Source organism: Plectropomus leopardus, chromosome 18 (assembly GCF_026936395.1).
Source record: "Plectropomus leopardus strain MGB_pleo_1.0 chromosome 18, ASM2693639v1, whole genome shotgun sequence".
NCBI classification, from domain to species: Eukaryota; Metazoa; Chordata; class Actinopteri; order Perciformes; family Serranidae; genus Plectropomus; species Plectropomus leopardus.
Genome location: NC_142193.1, coordinates 16,044,645 through 16,065,290, shown reverse-complemented (window position 1 = coordinate 16,065,290; position 20,646 = coordinate 16,044,645). Strand labels below are relative to the sequence as shown.

At 38.6% G+C, this 20,646-nt stretch overlaps 2 protein-coding genes across 2 annotated transcripts; both read right to left on the bottom strand.

Annotated features, from left to right (window-relative positions):
- Positions 1 to 65: 65 nt before the first annotated feature.
- ptger1c (prostaglandin E receptor 1c (subtype EP1)) lies at positions 66 to 7,344 on the bottom strand. The gene is made up of 3 exons (XM_042504370.2): positions 6,903 to 7,344; positions 1,278 to 2,201; positions 66 to 439 (listed from the first exon to the last, which is right to left on the bottom strand). Exons 2-3 carry the CDS (start codon positions 2,199 to 2,201, stop codon positions 209 to 211), a joined length of 1,155 nt encoding a protein of 384 aa, XP_042360304.2. The 5' UTR covers positions 6,903 to 7,344; the 3' UTR covers positions 66 to 208.
- A 674-nt stretch (positions 7,345 to 8,018) lies between these two features.
- adgre5a (adhesion G protein-coupled receptor E5a) lies at positions 8,019 to 20,333 on the bottom strand. The gene is made up of 18 exons (XM_042504796.2): positions 19,928 to 20,333; positions 16,683 to 16,763; positions 16,227 to 16,397; positions 15,963 to 16,115; positions 15,169 to 15,291; positions 14,994 to 15,037; positions 14,784 to 14,894; positions 14,381 to 14,534; positions 13,005 to 13,127; positions 12,712 to 12,899; positions 12,466 to 12,630; positions 11,657 to 11,851; positions 11,173 to 11,390; positions 11,009 to 11,069; positions 10,838 to 10,929; positions 10,025 to 10,193; positions 9,845 to 9,940; positions 8,019 to 9,357 (listed from the first exon to the last, which is right to left on the bottom strand). Exons 1-18 carry the CDS (start codon positions 19,956 to 19,958, stop codon positions 9,316 to 9,318), a joined length of 2,217 nt encoding a protein of 738 aa, XP_042360730.2. The 5' UTR covers positions 19,959 to 20,333; the 3' UTR covers positions 8,019 to 9,315.
- Between the last annotated feature and the right edge of the window lie 313 nt (positions 20,334 to 20,646).

The window sequence follows — 20,646 nt, the reverse complement described above, 5'->3', positions numbered from 1 at the left end:
CACCGGCACAGACTACTAACTAAATGTTGGGGAAGTCTGCTGCCATCCCTTATTCACACTGCTGCTTTGTAGGAGCTTGGCTTGCTGAATATGGACACTAAGCATTGCAGAAAATAACACGGCAAAGTTTACTTTTATTTTTTCACAACACGCACGAAAGAGATAATTTATTTAAGTCCATAAGAAAAAAAGTCCAAGAGCAACATGGTCATTGCAGACTGGAGGCTGGCCTGTCTGCACTGGACCTATTTTCTTTCTCTGAAGGTCTCTGTGTGTAGACAGCACAGCAACCTTTGAAAAGCACTGCCTTCCTCAGTAAGATGTAAACCCAAGGGTCCAAGATCTGATTCCAGGCGGCCATACGCAAGCCCAGAAGCATGAGCCTGTCTTTCTCACCAGCTGAGATCCTTTGGTTGAACTGCATCAAAAGAATCTGGATCTGTAAAACACAGAGACACATAGAGACACTAGAGGTAGAGCTCTTACTTGACCATCATGGGCGGGTTATGAGAAAACAGGCCCCCAGGCACAAACATGCAGAAGGCTCCACCACCTCTTCTACATAGGGGCAAGACAGACAAGGCGGGTTTCAGATAGAAATGTGTCAGTTTTAAAAAAACTCCCATTTATTGCAAAAAAGTTTTTACGCTTGCATGGGCTAGTATTGCAGGTGATTCATAAAACTAATGACCGACTCATACGTGGCCACTCCCACATACAAGGGGCTTACCTTTACATTATCGCTCAGGTAACATGCTTATGTTGCCTTCGTTTGGAAATAATGACAGCTAGTGAGGTGGCTGCAATAGAAACCTGCCAATGTTTTGAAGTCCATCGCCATGCTTTACATGTTATTGCGAGAGGAGAAGCCGCATAACACAGAAAGAGAAGTTACATAACAGGCCTATCACTCAGTGGAAACCTAGTCATCTCGCAATTGTAATTTATCTGCATTTTGAAAATGTCACTTAAGTTTTGCACAAATCTGTAATGGAAACCCACCCACAGACTTTATATATGTTTAGACTCTCTTTGTTTTTTTGTTTTTTGTTTCATTTTTTATGTCTAATTGCAGTTGTTACGCATCTTTCTCAGGTTTTGTATATCTGTACTCACTTCTGAGTATTTTTAACGTTGTTTTCTGTCTCTAATTTGTCATTTTGAGTCTCTGAGAAGTTGTTTTGTGTCTCTATGTTTAACATTTACAATATCATTAAAATTACCTGATGAAAACACATCTATAAACAAATTATGCATTCTAAAAGAGTAGTACTCACAAGAAAGGGGCCCCAGCAAACACAGGAAACCACAGTGATCATTGCCAGTTGCACCATCATCTCCACATCCAACGAACAAAACGAGGAGGAAGACGTGGACGATGCACGTCGAGTGCTGCAGCGAGCTGCTGATTTTGTGTTGACACTGTGGGACTTAATTCTGGCCTGAAGCAATGCCAGAACGCTCAGGATGTTGCAGAGTAGGGAAAGAGTGAGTGCTGTGAGGCCCAGACATGAGAAGGCCAGAACCAGAATGGTGTCAGCTGTAGACTGTGGACCATGGAGAGGCAAGAAACACCATGTCCCAGGAGACTGGGTCGTGTAAGTCCCCACATTAATTAAAGGTAGAAGTGCCAGCACAAGTGCAAGAAAGGACAGAAATAATACAACTCGCCACACGTGACCCAGTGTGATCATAGTAGCGTGGAAAAAGGGCTGTGTGATGGCCACACAGCGTTCTACTGCCATGGCACAACCCAACAGCAAAGGACATAAGCCTAAAAACACCATACATGCCCCAAAAATCTGACAGAATTCCTTAGTGGGCTTCATGGCCTGTGTTTTATACTTCTGATCCATGTGCAGATGCAAAGCAAAGGCACCTAGGGTCACATGACCTGTCAGGTCAGCCAAAAGCAAAGCCACTGTTAGAAGCAGAAATGGTGCTCTGGACTGGCGGCGTAATCGGACACGGGACTTAAACAGGAGGCCCAGAGCTGTGAGGTTGGAGATGGCGCCAAATGTCATAGTGAAGCAGGACATTCCTAAACCTGAAGATCTGACGGGTGGCCACGTACTGGTGTTCAGCCAGGGACTAGGCTGTTCAGAGGAGTTGATCGCCAGGTTCTGGTGGAGGATGGACGGCGTAGAATAGGTGGAGAATGAGGTCATGAGTACAGATGGTGTCCTCATCTTCATTGTCATCTGCAGAGAATTACAGGCAGAGTTAAAATACTTTGATTAGTTCAAACAAAGCCACAGAGTGATCATTTTTAGCCAATGTTTTCATGTCATCTTGGTTTGTAATCTAAACAGTCTCAAGTGATTCACAGACAGCAGGACAACAAAGCAGACTTAATGCAAAATGATGTACTAATGAATAGTATGATATAAGCTTCTCTGGGCCACTCAAAGACTGATTACAACAAGTGGTCTGCAGATGACACTTGGGTTTAGCCATTAATTAGAAGAGCAACTGCTGTGCATACAGTAATGAAGTGGATGATGAGTGGATGAAGCCCTGCAGAGATTTTTTTTGACCAGTTTCATGCAAACACATGCACGCAGAATTGCTTGCCTGGAATACATAGATGGATACACTCTCACAAATACAAACTTTAAAAAAACATGACTGCTCATGGAAATTACAAATGAATCATCGGTCTCCAGCTATGTGTTTATTGCAGTGTGTCACATTTGTAGGATATTTCAAGAACTGTGCAGGGTGTCTTTGTCTTTATACACCTGACAGTAACAGATAGTGGAAATAAAATTAAATTTTATTTATATAGCACGTCATGGCACATGTACACCACATGTCTGATGATGAGCATATAGCTCCAAACGCACCTCGATGGTAACTCAATTAAATATTTATGGGAGCAGAATCTATTGTTCAGACTTTGTTTTTTTCTTCTGTATTACCTCTTGTCCAGCAACTAGTTTTTTTTGTCATCTGGATCCCCCCATGCTTTTTGAGCACAAGAAATGAAATCAAAGCCAGTTAGAAAGAACATGAGTTTAAAGGTCCAGTGAATAAGATTTAGGAGGATTTAGGGGGATTTTGTGGCATCCAGAGCAAGGGATTGCAGACTGCAACCTGTTGAAACTTGTCCTGGTTAAAATTCCTTCAGTGTTCAGGAGGTTTCTACCTGAGGCCAAATTATACCCAGGGGTCTCCTCCTCTCCAAAACAAACACACCAGGTGGTTTAAAATGGTTAAAACAGAGTAAAGCAGTTTCCATCCAGTAGTATTTCTGATCCAGACTTTCTGAGTTTTTTTCTTATTATGATCATAATGATCCACAAAGGTCTCTTCCTTGCAAACAGACCCTGTGATGTAAACCAGTAAAAACACAGATTAAAGTAGTTTTATGTTTAAAAAGTCTGCGTTATTCCGATGCACTTGTTGCCAAGGGGCTGCTAACTACAATGGCCTACCAATGTCAATGTCCCCATCTACAGACGATAATTTCCATAGACTTTGACTCACTTCTTATGCAGATGGTTCATTCCTGGGTAATGAAAAACAACTATTTTTCTTTTTAGGTGATTATACACTCACAAAAAAAAAAAATCTTATGACATTAAAATCCCTTTTTTGCCTATATTTCCCCCTAAATCCTACACAATGGACCTTTACATGAAAAACACAAAAATGAAAAAACAAAACATAATCGTAAAATAAGAAATAACAATAAATTGCAAGTCAAATTAGACGCATAATAGCTAAGAGGCAGGAAAAAAGTCATATTTTAAATTGTTTTTTGTTCTTTGTTTTTTTAGATATCCATGCCACCCTCAGGTCCCCCAGGAAGCAGCTCCATAGGTTGGGGTCATATGCCTAAAAATGGCCTTGCCCTGGGTCTTGCGCTGAACTCTGGGGGATCTAGCAAATACATATCTTAAAACCATGTCAAGCCAATAAAATAATCTTAAAATCAATTTTAAATTAATAGGTACCTAGAGCAGCTATTTTAAAACAGGTGCAATGCTGCTATTAAGATATGTGGTGAAACATGACAAAGGCCTCAGGTTTAAATACAGAAAATACTGTGTATGCACCTGTGCCAAGTGGATGTCTTGAGGAGAGGATTGTCAAACTTGAAACAAATGTTACTGCTGTTTGTGGTGTGTACATGTAGGGAAGTTATGTCATTTCTGCTGATGTTATTTGGTTAGTTTGCACAACAGACTCTAAAACCAGGCGTTATGTGTGCCCGTTCACAAAGTTCTTCTTTTCATCACATTTCTCGGCACTCCTCAGATCTCTCCACCTACTTTGCTCTTTTATCTTTTGGTTCTGCTCCACAACTCCTCACTTGACTAGTTTCCTAACTCATTACTCCTTCATTATTTTGGTTTTGGCTGAACTGTCAGAATGGCATCAGTGTGATTCAGTTTGTGTTGGGGAGAGAGAGTTTGGGTCTTTAAATGTGGGATACATAATAACATAGAATCACTCACAATTTTTTTGTTGTAATCGCCATTTAAGATGCTTTGAACCGAAACTAAAGAGAAGATAAACATGTGGATGGTTTTTTAATCAGAGGCAGAGCAGTAGGGGGGGTTCGGGGGCTCCAGTCCCACATAGTTTCTGAAAAGCCTTGAATCTTTTAGTTTTTTAAAATACCTTCAGCTTTGTGCCACTTAGATTATAATCTATGCCCATGTTGTTTATCCTACTATGCTGTTCCCTAAAGACATCTACTATAATCAAACTGATGTCATTCTGTTGGCCTAATGTTAAATTTAGACTATTGAAGATCACATTTACTTTGCATTTTTTGGGGGGATTATTGAATTGCAATTAAAAAAGAACATAGTATTATGGGATGGATAAGCAGATTTGTCAGCCAGACATTCATTCTGCGAACTCTACACCTGCATAGTATTACAAAAAAGATTTCAAGATTATCAATGCTGTTTGCATCAAATTCCTACCCCACCTGTTATGTAATTTTGTCTCTTTTTAGGTGGCAAGAGGGAAAACTAGTGATCATCAACATTTGTTGTGTTATGATTTCCAAATGATAAAGACAGCTGAAAAACAGAATAGGATGTAGGCTCCACGTGGTGATTTTTCTCCTTGGAGGCTTTAAGCTTTTCCTTAGTGGCAACCCCCAGGACTGAAAAATAAAGCCAATATAAAGTGCCAAAAACTGTAGTTCCTCTAACGTCCACTTGAGGCTGACTCCAAAATAGAATCAGTCCCTGTAGACACCCATGTTAAAATTCCCAACTTTACAGCAGAAATAAACATGTTTACAGCCACGTACAAAAACAATTTTGGTTTCATTAGCTATTTTTCCCTTTCATAAGGGTATTTTTTTTTTTATGAAACTCCTTTTTACATTTTATTAAGAATTAAAGTTACACACGATGAAGGGCATGCTTGCTTTGAGTGACAGACTATCCGCCAATAGTTTCCACAGCTTCTCAGTCAAATCCACCCCTCGCTCCTCCTCCTCGATCCTTTTGTCCAAATATGGTCATTTCTGGCTCCAAAAGTAATCACTGTTTTGGCCGAAATGCCGGACCTGAGGCTTCAAAACAGCAGTCTGTTCTTTTACGGTGTATGATTTTTCCCAAACAGTGTCCAGACCTTTATGGATTCTATAAAATAGTACTTATAGTTGTTGTAAATGGGGAAAGAAAATCTCCCCCTATGCACAGAATGTTTACAACATCTGGCTATGCTCCTGTATTGAACTGAAAATTTGAGCAACAACACTTTTGTATTTGATTTTCTCCATGATATGTGATGTCATTAAACCTAAATCAACAGGATGCAGGCAACGTGCATTAGCAGTTAATCCTATTGTTATGCATCATCATGCATCAGGTACTGGGTTTGATATTTGCAACATGTTAATTGATTCTCACTCTCCAGACTCAGCCTTTTACTGGGGGCAACAGCAATCGTGCTTAAACTTATACGTGGGTAGAAATCTTTCAAGAGCACTCCAGTGGCAAAAGATTTCAAGGGCTGACATTTCTTTATATAAGAAAACATAAAGTAAGCCAAAGCAGCAAAGTAAATTCAGCAGTTTCCCCTATCTTTTGGTGACAATGAGAATCCTTTGAATCTTGCAACCTGTCTGCTGTTAGCAACCTTCTCATAGACTGTTATCTGAGTTTAGAGACCTTCAAAAAGAAAAAAAACAAAAAAAAAACAAAAGGAAAAAAAGACTCTTGGTGCTCATAAAAAAGAAAATAAACTCCACAGTTTCTCTTTGCGTCTGCACCACTAACTCACAGCTGACCTGGCAGACCATTAGTTTTATCATGTCTTTATTTATTTATGGTATTTTTTTCTTTTGCATTTCCTTCTGTTACCTCTCTCTTACTTCATCAATAGTCCGCAATCTTTCACAGAGAGAGGTGTTTTCCCTGGAGAGTTGTGAGGATATTACAGGGGAAACTGCATGATAAAAAGGAATACAGGGGTTACATGAGGACTGGGAGGATGTTATAATAAAGGAAAGGTGACTGGTTGACCGAGTTATAATTTATAAGGGAGTGTCCTCAGATGGATAATGGAGCTTCTCTCAAATATCAAAGCTGTTACTCCAACCATCTTGATTTTTTTTTTACTTCAAAACAGAACAAAGCTTTTCTTAACAATTCAGGTATAATACAGGAACTTCTGACCTCGGGGCAGCGCTCCCTCTGCATTATCCATGTCTTAAACACCCTAATCAGGATGTCTAAAATTGTCTCTAATGCCTTGCAGCTCTCATTCATAATAAAAATGGATTAAATAGATGAAATCGAGGAGGAATCCAAGCTTTCCTACAGATTCATGCTTCTTTACACTAATTTGCTACCTGAGAATAATGTGCTATAGGCCTATCTGTGAGGTAAATTACCATAAAATAGTTATGCATAATGAATGAAACTCACCTTCAGATGACTCCAGATGAACACAGGATTATTCGGGATGGCTCAGAGTAAATAAGAAAGGGCAAATGTATCTTTCTTGTCCGCAGAGCTGCCACGTTCACTATTGTTCACAAACATTTGCTCCCGTTCTCCTCCCTTTGTTTTCTCCTGACTCACTGACAGATTCTCCCTGGTCCAGCTTTTTCTCTCTCTGGAGGCTTGACAGCTATTTTATCTCGACATACCGGATCTGCATTTTCCATCCTCTTCACCCCCTCTGGAAGTGGTCCTTCCATCTATTCATCTTCCCTGCTGATCTTTTGAACCAGAGATTATATTAGCCATCACTTTCATTTTGTAGTATTGATCCAGTGAGAGCTGAATAATTCAACACTGAAAAAAGTCAGCTATTACTAACATTTTCTTACTCTCTGAAATTCTCAATGATAATTATATTTCCCTAAAAGCAGAGAGAAACTTGAGTCTGCAGTTCAGCTGGTGACATGACAATTATCACCCACAGTACATCACATAAACATACAGCGAGCACAGAGACGCACATCAGAGGAGCCTGAAAGAGCCTCAGAGGTTTCTGGTATGCAGATGCATCAAGGATACATCATCAGCAACTCTACCAAGGTTTATAGTGTTTACTCAGTTTAATCTGCACTGAAATAGTATACAGTACAATTTTTCTTAGACTATTGCAATTATTAATTATTGCATTATTGTCTGTTTGCTCATTAAAATTGAAGTAGCAGTTTTGAGACTTCAGAGTTGTTTTAGAGACCAACATCCCAAACAAACAGGAAGGAAGAGAAGATAATCTTCTATTTCCTTTATGCTAACTATTTCTATCTTCACGCCAAACAGCCAAAAAAAAAACTATGGTCCAGCAGTAAGCAGATAAGACAGTGTCAGACATTAAGGTAGAAATGAAGATAATGTCATATTGGGTTACGCACTGACTCTCTGTATGCTCTTAAACAAAACTCTTAACTTAACTACTCTTTGTTTGTTGATGTTTTGGTGCTTTTTCTGTGCTCTGATATAAAGAAATGTTTTTAAAAAGATTATTTTTAAGAGTGATTTCTTATCTTTTTATTGAACAAAATAATTCAAGGTCACGCTTGGAAATGCTCTCAAACACAATGTGCAATAGAATATTTATTTAATTTAAAACTTCCAGGAGAGGCAAAAAAGTATGAAAAGACCGTCTTATATTATTTACATTGTAAAAGACAGAAAACGTAAATCTGAAACACAGAACAAAAGTTCATTAAACATCGTTCAAATAGCCCAAACTTGTGCTAAAAACCAGTGCTTACAACAGTATCAATACTCTAACACAGTGGTTCTCAACCAGGGGTTTGTCAAGGGGTTCCCAGAAAAATGTGGAATAGCTTATTTTCACTATTTAATTCTATTGAGAGCCGTATGACTGACTACTCTGATCATAGGTTTCACTTCCACCACATTTATCTCCTCAACTGTAGATGGCAACTCTAGTATTCAGGTCTTAATTTTATCTAACAAGCAAAATCTTTTCAGGCGGAGATCCCTGCTGTGAAATCTGACAGAATGGGGGTCTGGGATTGAATGTGAGTCTAATGGTTGAGAGCCACTGTTCTATATTATAATAACACAATTTATCTTTGAACAGTGAATTTCTGAATAACCTCTTCTCAAATATATAGATACATTTAACATATTACAGCACGCTAAATGGACAAATGCAATCACTTACAGTTATACACAATGAATTGCCCAGCAATATATACACAGACATATCTTTAAAATTCATCTCTGTTTCATATTTGTCCTCATTTTTGTTGGTCATTTTTCAATAATATCATTTTAAATATGGCAGATAAGTTATACAGAAAAAAGTGCTTGCCTCAGAAATGTCTTTCAGATTGTCTTTGGTTGAATTAAGTAGTACCTGGATGATATAACCAGCCATATTACATGTACCTGATAAAACAGGTATTAATAATATGATTACTTTGGTCCAAATTTTTTTGTTTTTTTCCCACATGAATAAATCAAAACATGTTTATATATATATATATATATATATATATATATATATATATAATCAAAACAAGTGACATTATTTACCACTTGACAAATACTCCAGTACTTGTGTGCATGAAAGTAAAGCGCAAACACTCACTGTGGAGTATCATCTCTCATGTTCTCATTAAAAAGGAAATCCTTAATTTGTATTTAATTAGAACAGCGATCAGCTGCATTTTAAATACGTAGCTTCAAATACAGTGAACAATGAAAATGCAAAGAAAATACAACAAAGGATACCATTTACAACATTTTGCAGTGAAGCAAACCAGTGCATTGAAATGGTAGCTCAGCATTAGGCGGTGTGTCTCCGGGAAATAAATCAGACCTTGCTCCCACGTCGCTATTTAGCTCCTCAGATACGAGACTCTGCTGTGTCATGGGTGCTCTTGGATCCCTTAGGGCCACAGAAGGGAGAGAAAAGCCATGATCAAGTCTTAACAGACACTTTAAGTGCTCGTTCATCAAGACAGGCTCACACACCTTACATCTCCTGTGGTACCTCGTCATCATCAAACCCTGAATTGTGTGTTTCCCTTTGGAAGATTTCCAAATTAATCTTCCAATGATTTAATTGCATTAACTCTATTAAGCAATCTAATTACAGATCGAATGTTAAACTATGCTGTCCACATGCATACTAAATGTTTGACTTCATTTTACTGTTGCTTGGTGAGTAATCAAGGTATCTCTTACTTAAAGGGACAGTTTATCCCCAAAACAAAAAAAAGAATTCCTTTGACACGTGGTGTTGTTTATCAGTCAAAATTGTCTGACTGTTTTTGAGCAACTGTGAACTGCAACATTTTTGGATAATACAGTTTAACCTCTCATTATTCCACCTGAATCAGAGACACTGTGAAGAAATGCAAGTTACTGCTTACTTGAGCTTTGCTGGTGTTGGAGTAACTGAACTCTGAGTAGCTCTTCTTCCAAGGTGCACAGAATCTGGACAGGATGTTTCCATACTCCTCCCTCACCTAAAATCAGAGGACACACTGAGTTGTGATACCGCAAAAAGCAGTAGCGCTTGTTCTTTTATGTTTGAGATGAGCGTCACCGACCTGCTTGGAAAACAGACAGTGCATGACAAAGAGCATCACACCCTGAAAGCTGCCAAAGATGGTGAAAAGGTAGGACGTGACTATTGTGCCCTCATTAAACTGGAAACAGCCAAAGATCCACATGATGCCCAACAAACACAGCTGAGCCACTGCAGTAAAGGTGAACGCCCTGCAGGAGGCAACAAAGATACACACAGGTCCAATCTGAGGCAGTGTAACAGGAAAAGGCTTACTTAAATGGAGAGAATTTATGTATTTATTTAATTTTTCTTAAGTGGAAGAAACAGCGTTATAGAAAATGTGAGGGTCCACATGTCAAATATGCTCACATATACAGCCAAGGGCGAAGATATCTGATGTCAACACTGGAGGCTGCTACATTTGATGTTTTTATCCTCATTTAATTCACTTCAATAAAATCAAATAAATATATATATATATTGTATTATATATATATATATATATATATATATATATATATATATATATATATAAAAACAAACAAATCTCTCCCCTAAAAGGAAATATACGCTACCTATGCTCATATTATTTTCACTCAACATATTGTCGATATAATATTTTACTATTGTTCCCCTTTATAAAAAAAAAAATAGGGGGTTGGGATCCTCCCCTTGGAAATTGTGAGCATCAAGCTCTTAATTTTTCTTCTTTTAATCCACCAGTTTATGCCTTTGCAAATACACATGATCTAAATATTAAGAGGGACATGTCCCCTGCGTTCTCCCCAAAATCTACTCCTATGTCTATATAGATGCCTGATTATGTGCCTGATTGTTGCTTGTGCTCACTCACTTTATTTTCTGCAGGTTGTTAAAGTCGGGGTTGAGACTTGAGAACTTCTGTGCCAGCTTCCACACAGTGATGAGGAAGAAGAAAATGTTGATCTAAAAGAGAGCAAAAAAGAAGAAATCAATTTAAGGATTGTTAGTATTTTTAAAACTCAATACTTCCTCTCTTACTCACTATGACGATGACGCAGACAGGGCCAAAGAAACTCCAAATGAACTCCTGGTGTAACCAACAACTGCAAAGCATGTTGAGAGTTTATTGAGCAAACGATGTCAACACAATTCAGTTATAAAGAAAAAAAATGAAACAAGATCAGCATCGGTTGGGGGGAAACTTACTGTCTCTTGGTGCCATATCCCTTGGCATTAACTAAAGCAGAGATAGCGACAATAAAAGCTGGGACTCCATAGCCACCTGCCATCATGTAGAGCATTTTGAAGTTGGTGTTAAAGACCAGGACTACCATCCTGAAGAGTTGTATGCCCTCCAGACACATCCAGCAAAATGCTGCCAGGAAGAAGAAATGCAGCAGCCCAGCTACCACGGCACAGCCAACCTAATACAACAGGGAGGAAGATGAAGATCAGGATGACAGTGGTGAAAAAAGGACAAAGGATGCTGGGAAACGGGGGGAAGAAATAGGGAGAAGCTGCTTGCAGAATTGTTGTTTATAAACCTTCAGCACCTACATAAATCATTCAGTAGCTGTGCTGTTACTCAGTATCTGCTCTCCTCTGCTGTATTTGAAGATGTCAGAAACTTTTACTGCACTCACATGGACAGTGCAGGCGTTCTGACAGTGCAAGTTACAGAAATATTTACCCGGTTCTCCGTGCGAGTGATGCCTGCGAGGAAGATGATGTTGGCAATGAAGAGGCTAATGCAGAGGTGCAGGTGGATGGTGGTTCTTGAGCTTTTAATGGAGCGAATCAGCGAGAAGGTCAGGATGCACATAAACAGGGAAATCAGCGAGAGGGACAGACCCACCAAGGTGATCAGCTGCAGCTCAAACTTGTTCTGTTGTGGAGGTAAGAGACAGGGGTTACATCAAAGTGCACAGAAACAGACGTAAAGGTCCAGTGTCTTGGATATACAGAGATATGCTGGTGAAAATGAAATATGAGTTAATAAGTAAGTTTTCTTGAGTGCATAGCTGCGCGTTCTCGTCTGCAAAGGGTTGTTGCATTGCAATGTTTCCACCGCAGCCCTGCATGGTCAAACCAAACACTGGCTCTAGACAGGTCTATTTATGTTTTCGCATCGATCACCATAGTTAGCAAAACACTGATTTTTTTTTTTTCTTAAATGTTTTCAGTATTTTACCGGTTTAGGAGAGGAAAAAGACCTGTGTGAATTGTTCGTCTCCTGGTAAAAACCTTCTAATTGTCAGAATAATTAGCTATCAGAAAATAAGGTGAACAGATATTGGCAGGAACTTGGCCGTCTCCGACATGTTGAACAGCATTGGAGAAATGCTGATTTGTAAGTCTGCAGGAAATCTTACTGGGAGAAGTTTTACCTTGTTGTAATCCTCACTACTAGATGCCACTAAATCCCCCTAAATCTTACAGGCTGGACCTTGAGGTTTAAACTATATAAACTATAAGCATCATAATTTGCCATGTTCTAACCTCGATATCATAGAGCGCCATGAGGACAGCAAAGCTGCTCAGATGGTTGCAGGAACACACAGTGTATTCAGAGTTGGACTCCATCACATAGCAGCCACGAGCCGACCATGAGCCTCCGTCCACCGAGGAATCCCAGAACACACAGGTGTGGTTGTATTCATTTGGCTGAGAAACAAAACAGAGATAATAGATGTAATATTTCACAGTAGAGATAGATTATTATTCTAACATTGAACTTTAATCTACCTTGAGGTGGTGGAAAGTCAACTTGACAGGTTTCTCGAGGTGCTTTGTGTTTCTGTTGCTAACGGTGGCAGTCATGACTTTAGAGTCAATCTCATAGCTGTGGTTCACTTGTGGCTCCATCCCACTAAAGAAGCCGTCTGCAGACTCTTTCAGGTTTGCGTAGCTCAGCAAGGACACTGTTGTAAAGCCTGTCACAATCATAGCCGGATTAAGTGGACATTCATTAGTGCAGATTTGTAAGTCATCTTAATGACAGTGACCACAAATGTGTCAGTTATAGGGATGGTCATTACCAGGGTAATGTAAGGGATCCCCAGCAGCTGTCTCCAACTGGATGTCCAGCCGAGTATGCTTAGATGATATATTCACAGCTCCCTGAGGTATGTCAACCCCCTTATGTACCAGTAGCCCCAGCTCTGGATCCAAAGACAAATTGTTTTGCATTGCTTGTCAATTAATACAGTAGATAATGTCAGCAAATGAGATAGCTACCAGCTGTTAAAAAATACATTGCATCCAAAGAGGTGTAAACCAAGGCCTGGGCAATATATCGATATTACATCAATATGGTGATATAAGACCAGATGCCATCTTAGATTTTGGACATTGTGAGTGTTGTCTTTTCCTGGATATAAATGCTGTATTACAGTTGAGTGATGCAACATTCAGAACTTACCAGACTGTTCTAGCTGGTGTATTATATGTCTTTACCCATGTGATCATTAAAGCCACATTACTGATGAGTTTCAAGTTTCAAGTCCTAAACATGTTATAATGTGCCTTTGACCAAATGTAATGCAACTTTAACAAAAGATTAATAATATTTCAAATTTATGAAAGTCATGAATGCTTTTCAATATTAATACAAGTTCATTGAAAGTTGTTTCATCTCTGTCTGCGGTTTTTCACCCGCGTACTGCAATTAATTTTAATTACATGTTGCTTTAAATGTGCGATTAATGTCAAGTGAATTTTAAAGTTTCATGTTTTTTATTGTGTATTTTAGTGTATTCTATTTTATGATCTTCTTTGACTTCTGTAAAGTGACTTTGAGTACATTGAAAAGCACTCTATACATATTATTATTATTATTATTATTATTATATTTTTTGGTATAAAAATTGAATTATCTTTGGTATTTAGTTCTTCATCGTTTTCTCCTGCAACTTGACTGGACGCTGTCTGATTTGTTCAAACTAAATGGATCTGAGGGAATCAAGTGTCGACTTGCTAAAAATGAACAGTGCTAATGTTTGCTGATTCAGGAAATGAAGGGGAATAAGTTGATTCATGGCACTTTACTTTTTAGATAAAACACTTTTTAATGTTTAGTATTTAGGAAGGTATCAATTATTTCTAAGTCAAAAGGCTCAAGTCAAAGTGAAGTTACAAGTGAACGTGAACGTAGTCCAAATTGAATTAGTCTGAAAGTATTTTTTGATTCCGTCAATTGAGCCTAAAGTCATTAAATTTTTTCACTTGTGTCTGATTCCAGTGTAAGTCACATGACTCGAGTCCAGCCTCTGGTGATATTTGTAAAACCACCATTCAGCAACTCCACAATACCGTTGTACAATCTGTTTCGAGGTATTGTCTCAAAAATATTGTGAAATTTCATTTTCTCCATATTGCCCAGTCCTACATAAACCTGCACAAACTCTCTTTGTACCTGTGTGTGTGGAGGATATGTTTGTCCCGGGGGGCTCAATGAAAGGCCCCATGAGCCCCAGAATGCTCTCCACTATGCCCAGAAAGGCAGAGACTTTCGTGCGATCATTGATGGCTTTACCAGACAAGAGCTCGTCGATCACAGACAGCACTCTCTACAGAAACAGGAGAGGAGGGGGAAAGCGAGCAACATGAGCATGTGCAGGGAAAAACAGGAGACCGAGTCAGAGCGCGACAGACTTTCAGGCTGCATACCACCTCAGGTCAACATAAACAGTCTACATAGTTGAGACATCTGAACACCACGTGACAGAGCTTGAAGGGGGTAGAATTTCCTCTTAACTGTGGTGGTTCCGAGAAACTGAAGAGTTTTTTTTTATAATGACTTTTGTACAGAAATATACCTGTAGCATTTTCTTTCCATCCAGTCCTGTTGGATTCTCAACAGGTCTTTCTGTATGGTCCTCGCAGACTTTTTTCAATTGCATCACAAGATCACGTGCAAAGGGCAGTTCCTAAGAGAAAAATTTGGGGAGAATGAACAGAAATATTAGGCAATAGACTTTTCAAATATATGTTAAGCTGTGGTAGGTTTGCTTTTGGTGTGGTGTTACCTCTTGCAGATTACCCATATCTTCAAATACATCACAGTGCAATGCTAAGGAAACAGGAAGTTTTGTTAGATGTGCTAGCTGATGACATTCATATTGTGAGGTATGTATCTTATCCTGTGCTGAACAAACAGTGAGTCAGTGATGGATGATGGAAAAAGTGCTGCTGCGTCCTTACCCGTGCAGCGAGACTCTTTGTTGCCATGGTTAGTGAACCCAGCGTGGCATGCACAGTAATGGCCGCTGGATCCACGGTGGCAGGTTCCATTTCCGCAGATTGTCTTATCAATCATACATATGTCTAAAATGAAAACAAATCGGGGTGAGGGAAATAGTCACACTGTGTGTTTCAGTCATTGTTAATGGAACAATAAATATCCTGGTCCGTCTGAATGTCCAGATCCAAAAATAATACTTGATAGGTTTTAAGAGATAATTAAAGATTGAAAAAATAAAATAAAATAAAGTAGAATCAAAACACAGAACGGCCATTTAAACCAACCAGCTCAACTAACTTAAAGGTCAGAACTAAAATCAATTATTTAAACTTTCTGTCAATGCTGTACCACGTTTTGCGTCTATTTCAGCTATCAGACTATCACAGCTCTGACGATGAGTGCTGACTTTTCATATCCAAAAGGTTAACAGTTCAACGTCACTGTGTCATTATAATGTTCTGCAAAAACACTTATATTTCAGAAACAGATGAGAAGACATTTGGTTGGATACTGAACTGGTGACACTAAACTTCTGTGTGCTAATTGTATAGATCTTATTTGCTGATGGGGGAGTGTTGTGTGTGAAGCATTCATGTTTTCATACACGTGAATGTAAACTGTGACTGCAACTTGACTGGTTGGCAGAGGGATACAACCATATGGCAGTAACTCTAGTTACTATTGAAACCATCACTTAACCACCAATGTGTTTTACACAAGATACCAGTAGTGAGGCTACTAATAAGCATCTTACCTTGACATGTAACATTGTTGCCTTTTTGAAAATCTTTCACTCCAGTAGTGGTATTAAACCCATCTTCACAAATGCAGTGGTAATTGGGAATTGTGTTAATGCATTTGGCATTAGGTCCACAGATGTCATTGTACCTCCTACACTCATTGATATCTTAAAAGACAAAGACAGGAATTTTACATTTAGATGGCAATTGCCACAGTAAAATTTCAATAAAACTTGAATCAGAGCCTCTTTGTTTATTCAATATATGAGATGACTCACCCAAACATTTTACAGCCGTTGCAGCTGAAAAATTCACAGCCCCTGTTGATGACTCGAACCCTTGCAAGCATTGGCAGAGGTAGCTGCCAATCGTGTTTATACAGGCTGAATTCTCTACACAATGTCCAGGATCTTCAGGGAAGGTCTTAAATACGGCACATTCATCAGTATCTTAATTAAAGAGACATGGATGTGGAAAAGATCACATAAGTATAAGTGCAAATGAGACTCTTTTTATACCAAAGATATCGGTTATCGGAGTGCATTTTATATACCACTTGTATACTTGATTTGATTTCAAGTGGATAATCTAGCAAACAGCGTTACATGTTTTCAGTTGCTAAATTCTAAATGCAAAGATAAGGAATGTATAACCACCACCATAAAAGTGTACACATGCCACAACATGCTCAAATGATCAGTGTGGGTCATATGCTGAATAAGTTTTTTTTATACCATAGCATGTATCCTTCACAAGTGTTTTTCCTGGACCGCAATCTGCTTGTGAGAGGGCCATGACGATGGAGAGGTTGAGAGCTGAAAAGCAAGCAGAAGACTGTCAGTCCACAGTTCACCGCCTTCTGAGCATTAATGTAACATCTGCTACACTATAACCCATCTAAGCCAACTCTATTATTTTAAAAATCATCTAAAGATATTTCGGTGTAGCTATAGCAACACTGAAGGATCTGTTTGACCACATAAATAACACCAGGCAGAGTTTTAAAAAGGGCTCTGCAGAAAAGGGTTTTCTTCTGATTCTTTGCTCTCATTTCCTCAGATTGTTCCAACTGTGTCTGCACCATAATACAAAACGAACAACACATGGGTGTCTGGAGATCTCTGCTTCCTATGAATGAGGAAACATCAGCTGGCATGGCACAAGCACAAAAAAGAATTACATCCTCAGACTGTAAGAGTGCAGAGTCAGTCCTCTGCGGTTCCTTAAATGACACCAGATGGGTGTAATGTACAGTAAGTGGAAACAGGAAGAAAGTTACTTTTTCCATCCATTATTAGTTTACACCAGTGTAATCATCAAAAGAAGCAGTCAATCAACTTAATTAAATTGTCTAATCAATGAAAACACAAACAGGCATAATACTAGCTTTAAAAACTTGGTTCCATATAAATTTGTGAAATCAGACACAAAGTTTTGACAACAGTTTATGTAGTGGCAAGCACTTGGTTTGTTAAAAATGTGTGCTGGCAAAATGAAAAACAAAGCCAACAGAATGTCAGTGAGGATTTTTTGTGATGATGGACACACAAATTAAGTATGAAGAGTGAGAAAGTCTGTCTGTGGCGTGTAGAAAGGCTGTTGATCAAACATACACAGACTTTGAACCAGGAGACCACAGTTTGTGTCCCTTGTGAATCCAGAACTCTATATAGTTAGGTGACTTTACAGACATGATGTCCAAATGGCAAACACAAAGGCTGAAAAATGAAGCCAACATGGAAATGCCAAAAACTGCAGTTCCTCTAATGGCCACTTGAGGCAAGCCCCAAAGACCCCCATGTTAAAATGCACCCCCCAAAAAAATACAAGACGGCGATGGCCAAAATGCGGAATACAAGATATTAAAACAGAAGTCCACAGAGATTATGGTAGCTATGTCCATAATTTTGGTAACAACACAAAATACGTTATGTAGGTACTTTATGTCATTACGTAAGTTACCATCACTTATGTCCAATACACAGCTATTTTGATCAAAACCATGATGTTTTCCTGGCATTGCTTTTATGTTGCCAGCATGGAATTTTAACACGTTTGTTCCTTGGTAAAAGTCTGCGTCCATTTCATGCATTTCTGTGAGACTGTGTAATTGGTATCTAGTTATGCAGATAGTTTTTATATTATTAGATAACATTTTAAGATATTTGCTGCACAAGTGTTTGCAGTAATAATAATACATTTAAGGTGAATGGAATTTTCTACTTGAAACCCCCCCTCCCCCCCGTGGACTGTTGGTTGACGTAAAGGGTAATTGGAAAAGTACAGCATGCAAAACTACGTAATGCAAAGCCAACTTGTTAAAATGTTTTTCAGATAAGCTTTTTTTCCTCTATTTGAGCAGCTGATATCATGATGAAGATTAGCTTCATATCTGTGTAACTACATAAAAAAATTATTTTTTTAAAGTAGCTTGCTTAGATAGTGGTCGTGATATTGTGAAATATTTTGGGGTTTTCACAAGTTGCAATGTTTGGTTGTCTCATGGCAACACATAGTACTTCTTCCTGTGTGACTGTGGGTACTATCAAGCAACAGGTAGCGGGGGCTGTGCAATGAGGTCATAGTGTATAAATATCACTTTAAAAGCAGAGGAACAGAGGTCCTCTGTGCAGTTGGGACCAGATAGTGAGATGCAGTGTTCAGCATCACTTGCCTTCCTATTCTCTTAATTCATTTGGGCTCTTTTCCCACTTTTTTGTGCTTCAGGCTAACTGCTGCAGAGCAGTTTGTATTAAAAGGACAGTTTACTCCAAGATCATACATACATATTTCTCTTCTTATGGTAATGCTATTTATCAGTCCAGATTGTTTTGGTGTGAATTACTGAGTATTGGAGATATCTGCCTTAGAGATATCTGCCTATTCTCAAACTTAATGGAACTAGATGGCACTCAAACTAGATGCTAGATACTCAAAGCTAAAGAAAACCACATAAATACATTTGAAAAACTCAACAGCAATGTCTCTTTCCAGTCTTTAGACCTTCTGTAGCCTGACGTCTTCTCCTCATTTACTTATTATTTTCATGTTATTGTTCATACCAGCCAAAACAAGCCATTTTTTCAGTTTTATTTAACAATCAACACAAAACAAGTGGAAAATAAACAATCATTTTTCCTTTTGAATCGTTTCTGGACATTTAATTTTTTGTCAAGTAACTACAAGCGGCTAAGAACTCTCAGTCAGCCCAAAAGTGATTGACACAACAGAATTCAAACTAAGGGACATCGCTTTCATTACAACCCAATTGCTCAAGGTAAACCACAGACCATTTTGTGAGCAGTTTCATGTCAGTACTATTTTCTTTCTACTGAACTACACATGCCAACTATGTAACATTGCAGACAGAATCTTAAATGAAAACACATAAAATTGGTGTTTTAAGCACCACAAGCTGAGTGCCATCTATTTTATTACATTTGAGAGAGGGCAACAGAAAAAAGGGTAACAGAGGGTAACAGAAAAAAATATGTATTTTTTATTTGGGGGTGAACTGTATCTGTAAGTACTGTGATGTTGACACTCTTTAAGTTTTTGAAGAAGACTGCTGTCAAACAAAGTAATAAAACAAATAATTTAGAAATTGTATTGAATTGTTTTAATTTTACGGTTATTTTCTGGTGTATTTTTTGTTTTAAATTTGTTTTTTTTATTTGACTTTAAATTACTTTTGATGTGACTTGTTTATTTTAGACAACTATCAAACTAATGTACACATTTACTTATGATATACATGTAATACTATGAGTGACATAAACATCTTTTTTTTTTTTGTCTAAAATTTTGTGGTAGATTTCAGCAGAAACACGCAGATAAAAATACTTCTTATTAAAAGTTTTCAGGCTACTGCAGCCAGAAAGTTTCCCTCTTCCTTTGAGCGCGGCACATTTTCGAAACTTTCTCAGCAGATGATTTTCTGTCCCAACTACTGTGCAAATGGATGACAGTTGTGACTCACCCAGTATCAGGAGGTTCCACCTGCCCGCCATGGTGAAGCGGGAAACACTGTCCAGATTTGTATGAGGTAAGTTAAAACAACCAAAACATAAATCTGGAAGCTCTCTACATTTAAATGTGAAGTTCTCTCTTCTTTTTGCCTTTTAAAAAGTTGAGAAACGCAAAGAAAAAAAAAATTATCCACCAGGCAAATGAATGAGCGTGGAATAAGAAGCTACAGTATATGCTGATACCAGCAAGTCAAATATATACACATATAAAATATGAGTGGAGGAGAATCTCTAGTTTCTCATCTCATACAGTGACCTCTCCTCACTCTCTTGCTCTCCTGCCCTTTGAATCGTCATCTGCTCTCTCTAATGAGGTGACATGCTGAGATGACTAGTTTTACTGTGGAGGCGTTTCTCTCTCTCTCTCTGTCTGAATCACGCCTCTGACACAGAGGTTTGCAGGGTAGCAAAGTCAGGAGCTACTTTTCAGGAACTGATCTAGTTAGGGTGGAGCGATTGTGAGAGGAAATGGCTACAGCAACTCACTCAACTCTTTTTCCATCACAGCAATGTGTTATTTAACAGTGTTTTGAACATGTAAGTCTCTCTCTCTCTCTTTGTATGTCTTTGCTCATCTCTTTGTATGTTTCCTCTCCGCTGGATTCTCTATTTAGGGGACAGACGGGGGCGAAATGGAGGTCATGAGAGTGGGCATTGTCCTGCTGGTGGG

What these genes read in the sequence shown, in the direction of transcription:
- ptger1c (XM_042504370.2), bottom strand. Translation starts at nt 2,201, where the DNA reads ATGACAATGAAGATGAGGACACCATCTGTACTCATGACCTCATTCTCC. An exon ending in TTTGCTGGGGCCCCTTTCTT is followed by an intron (nt 440 to 1,277) that starts GTGAGTACTACT and finishes TGTGTTTTACAG; the next exon opens with ATCCAGATTCTTTTGATGCA.
- adgre5a (XM_042504796.2), bottom strand. Translation starts at nt 19,958, where the DNA reads ATGGCGGGCAGGTGGAACCTCCTGATACTGG. An exon ending in ATGGAAAGAAAATGCTACAG is followed by an intron (nt 14,535 to 14,783) that starts GTATATTTCTGT and finishes CTGTTTCTGTAG; the next exon opens with AGAGTGCTGTCTGTGATCGA. An exon ending in CTGTCTGCGTCATCGTCATA is followed by an intron (nt 10,930 to 11,008) that starts GTGAGTAAGAGA and finishes GCTCTCTTTTAG; the next exon opens with ATCAACATTTTCTTCTTCCT.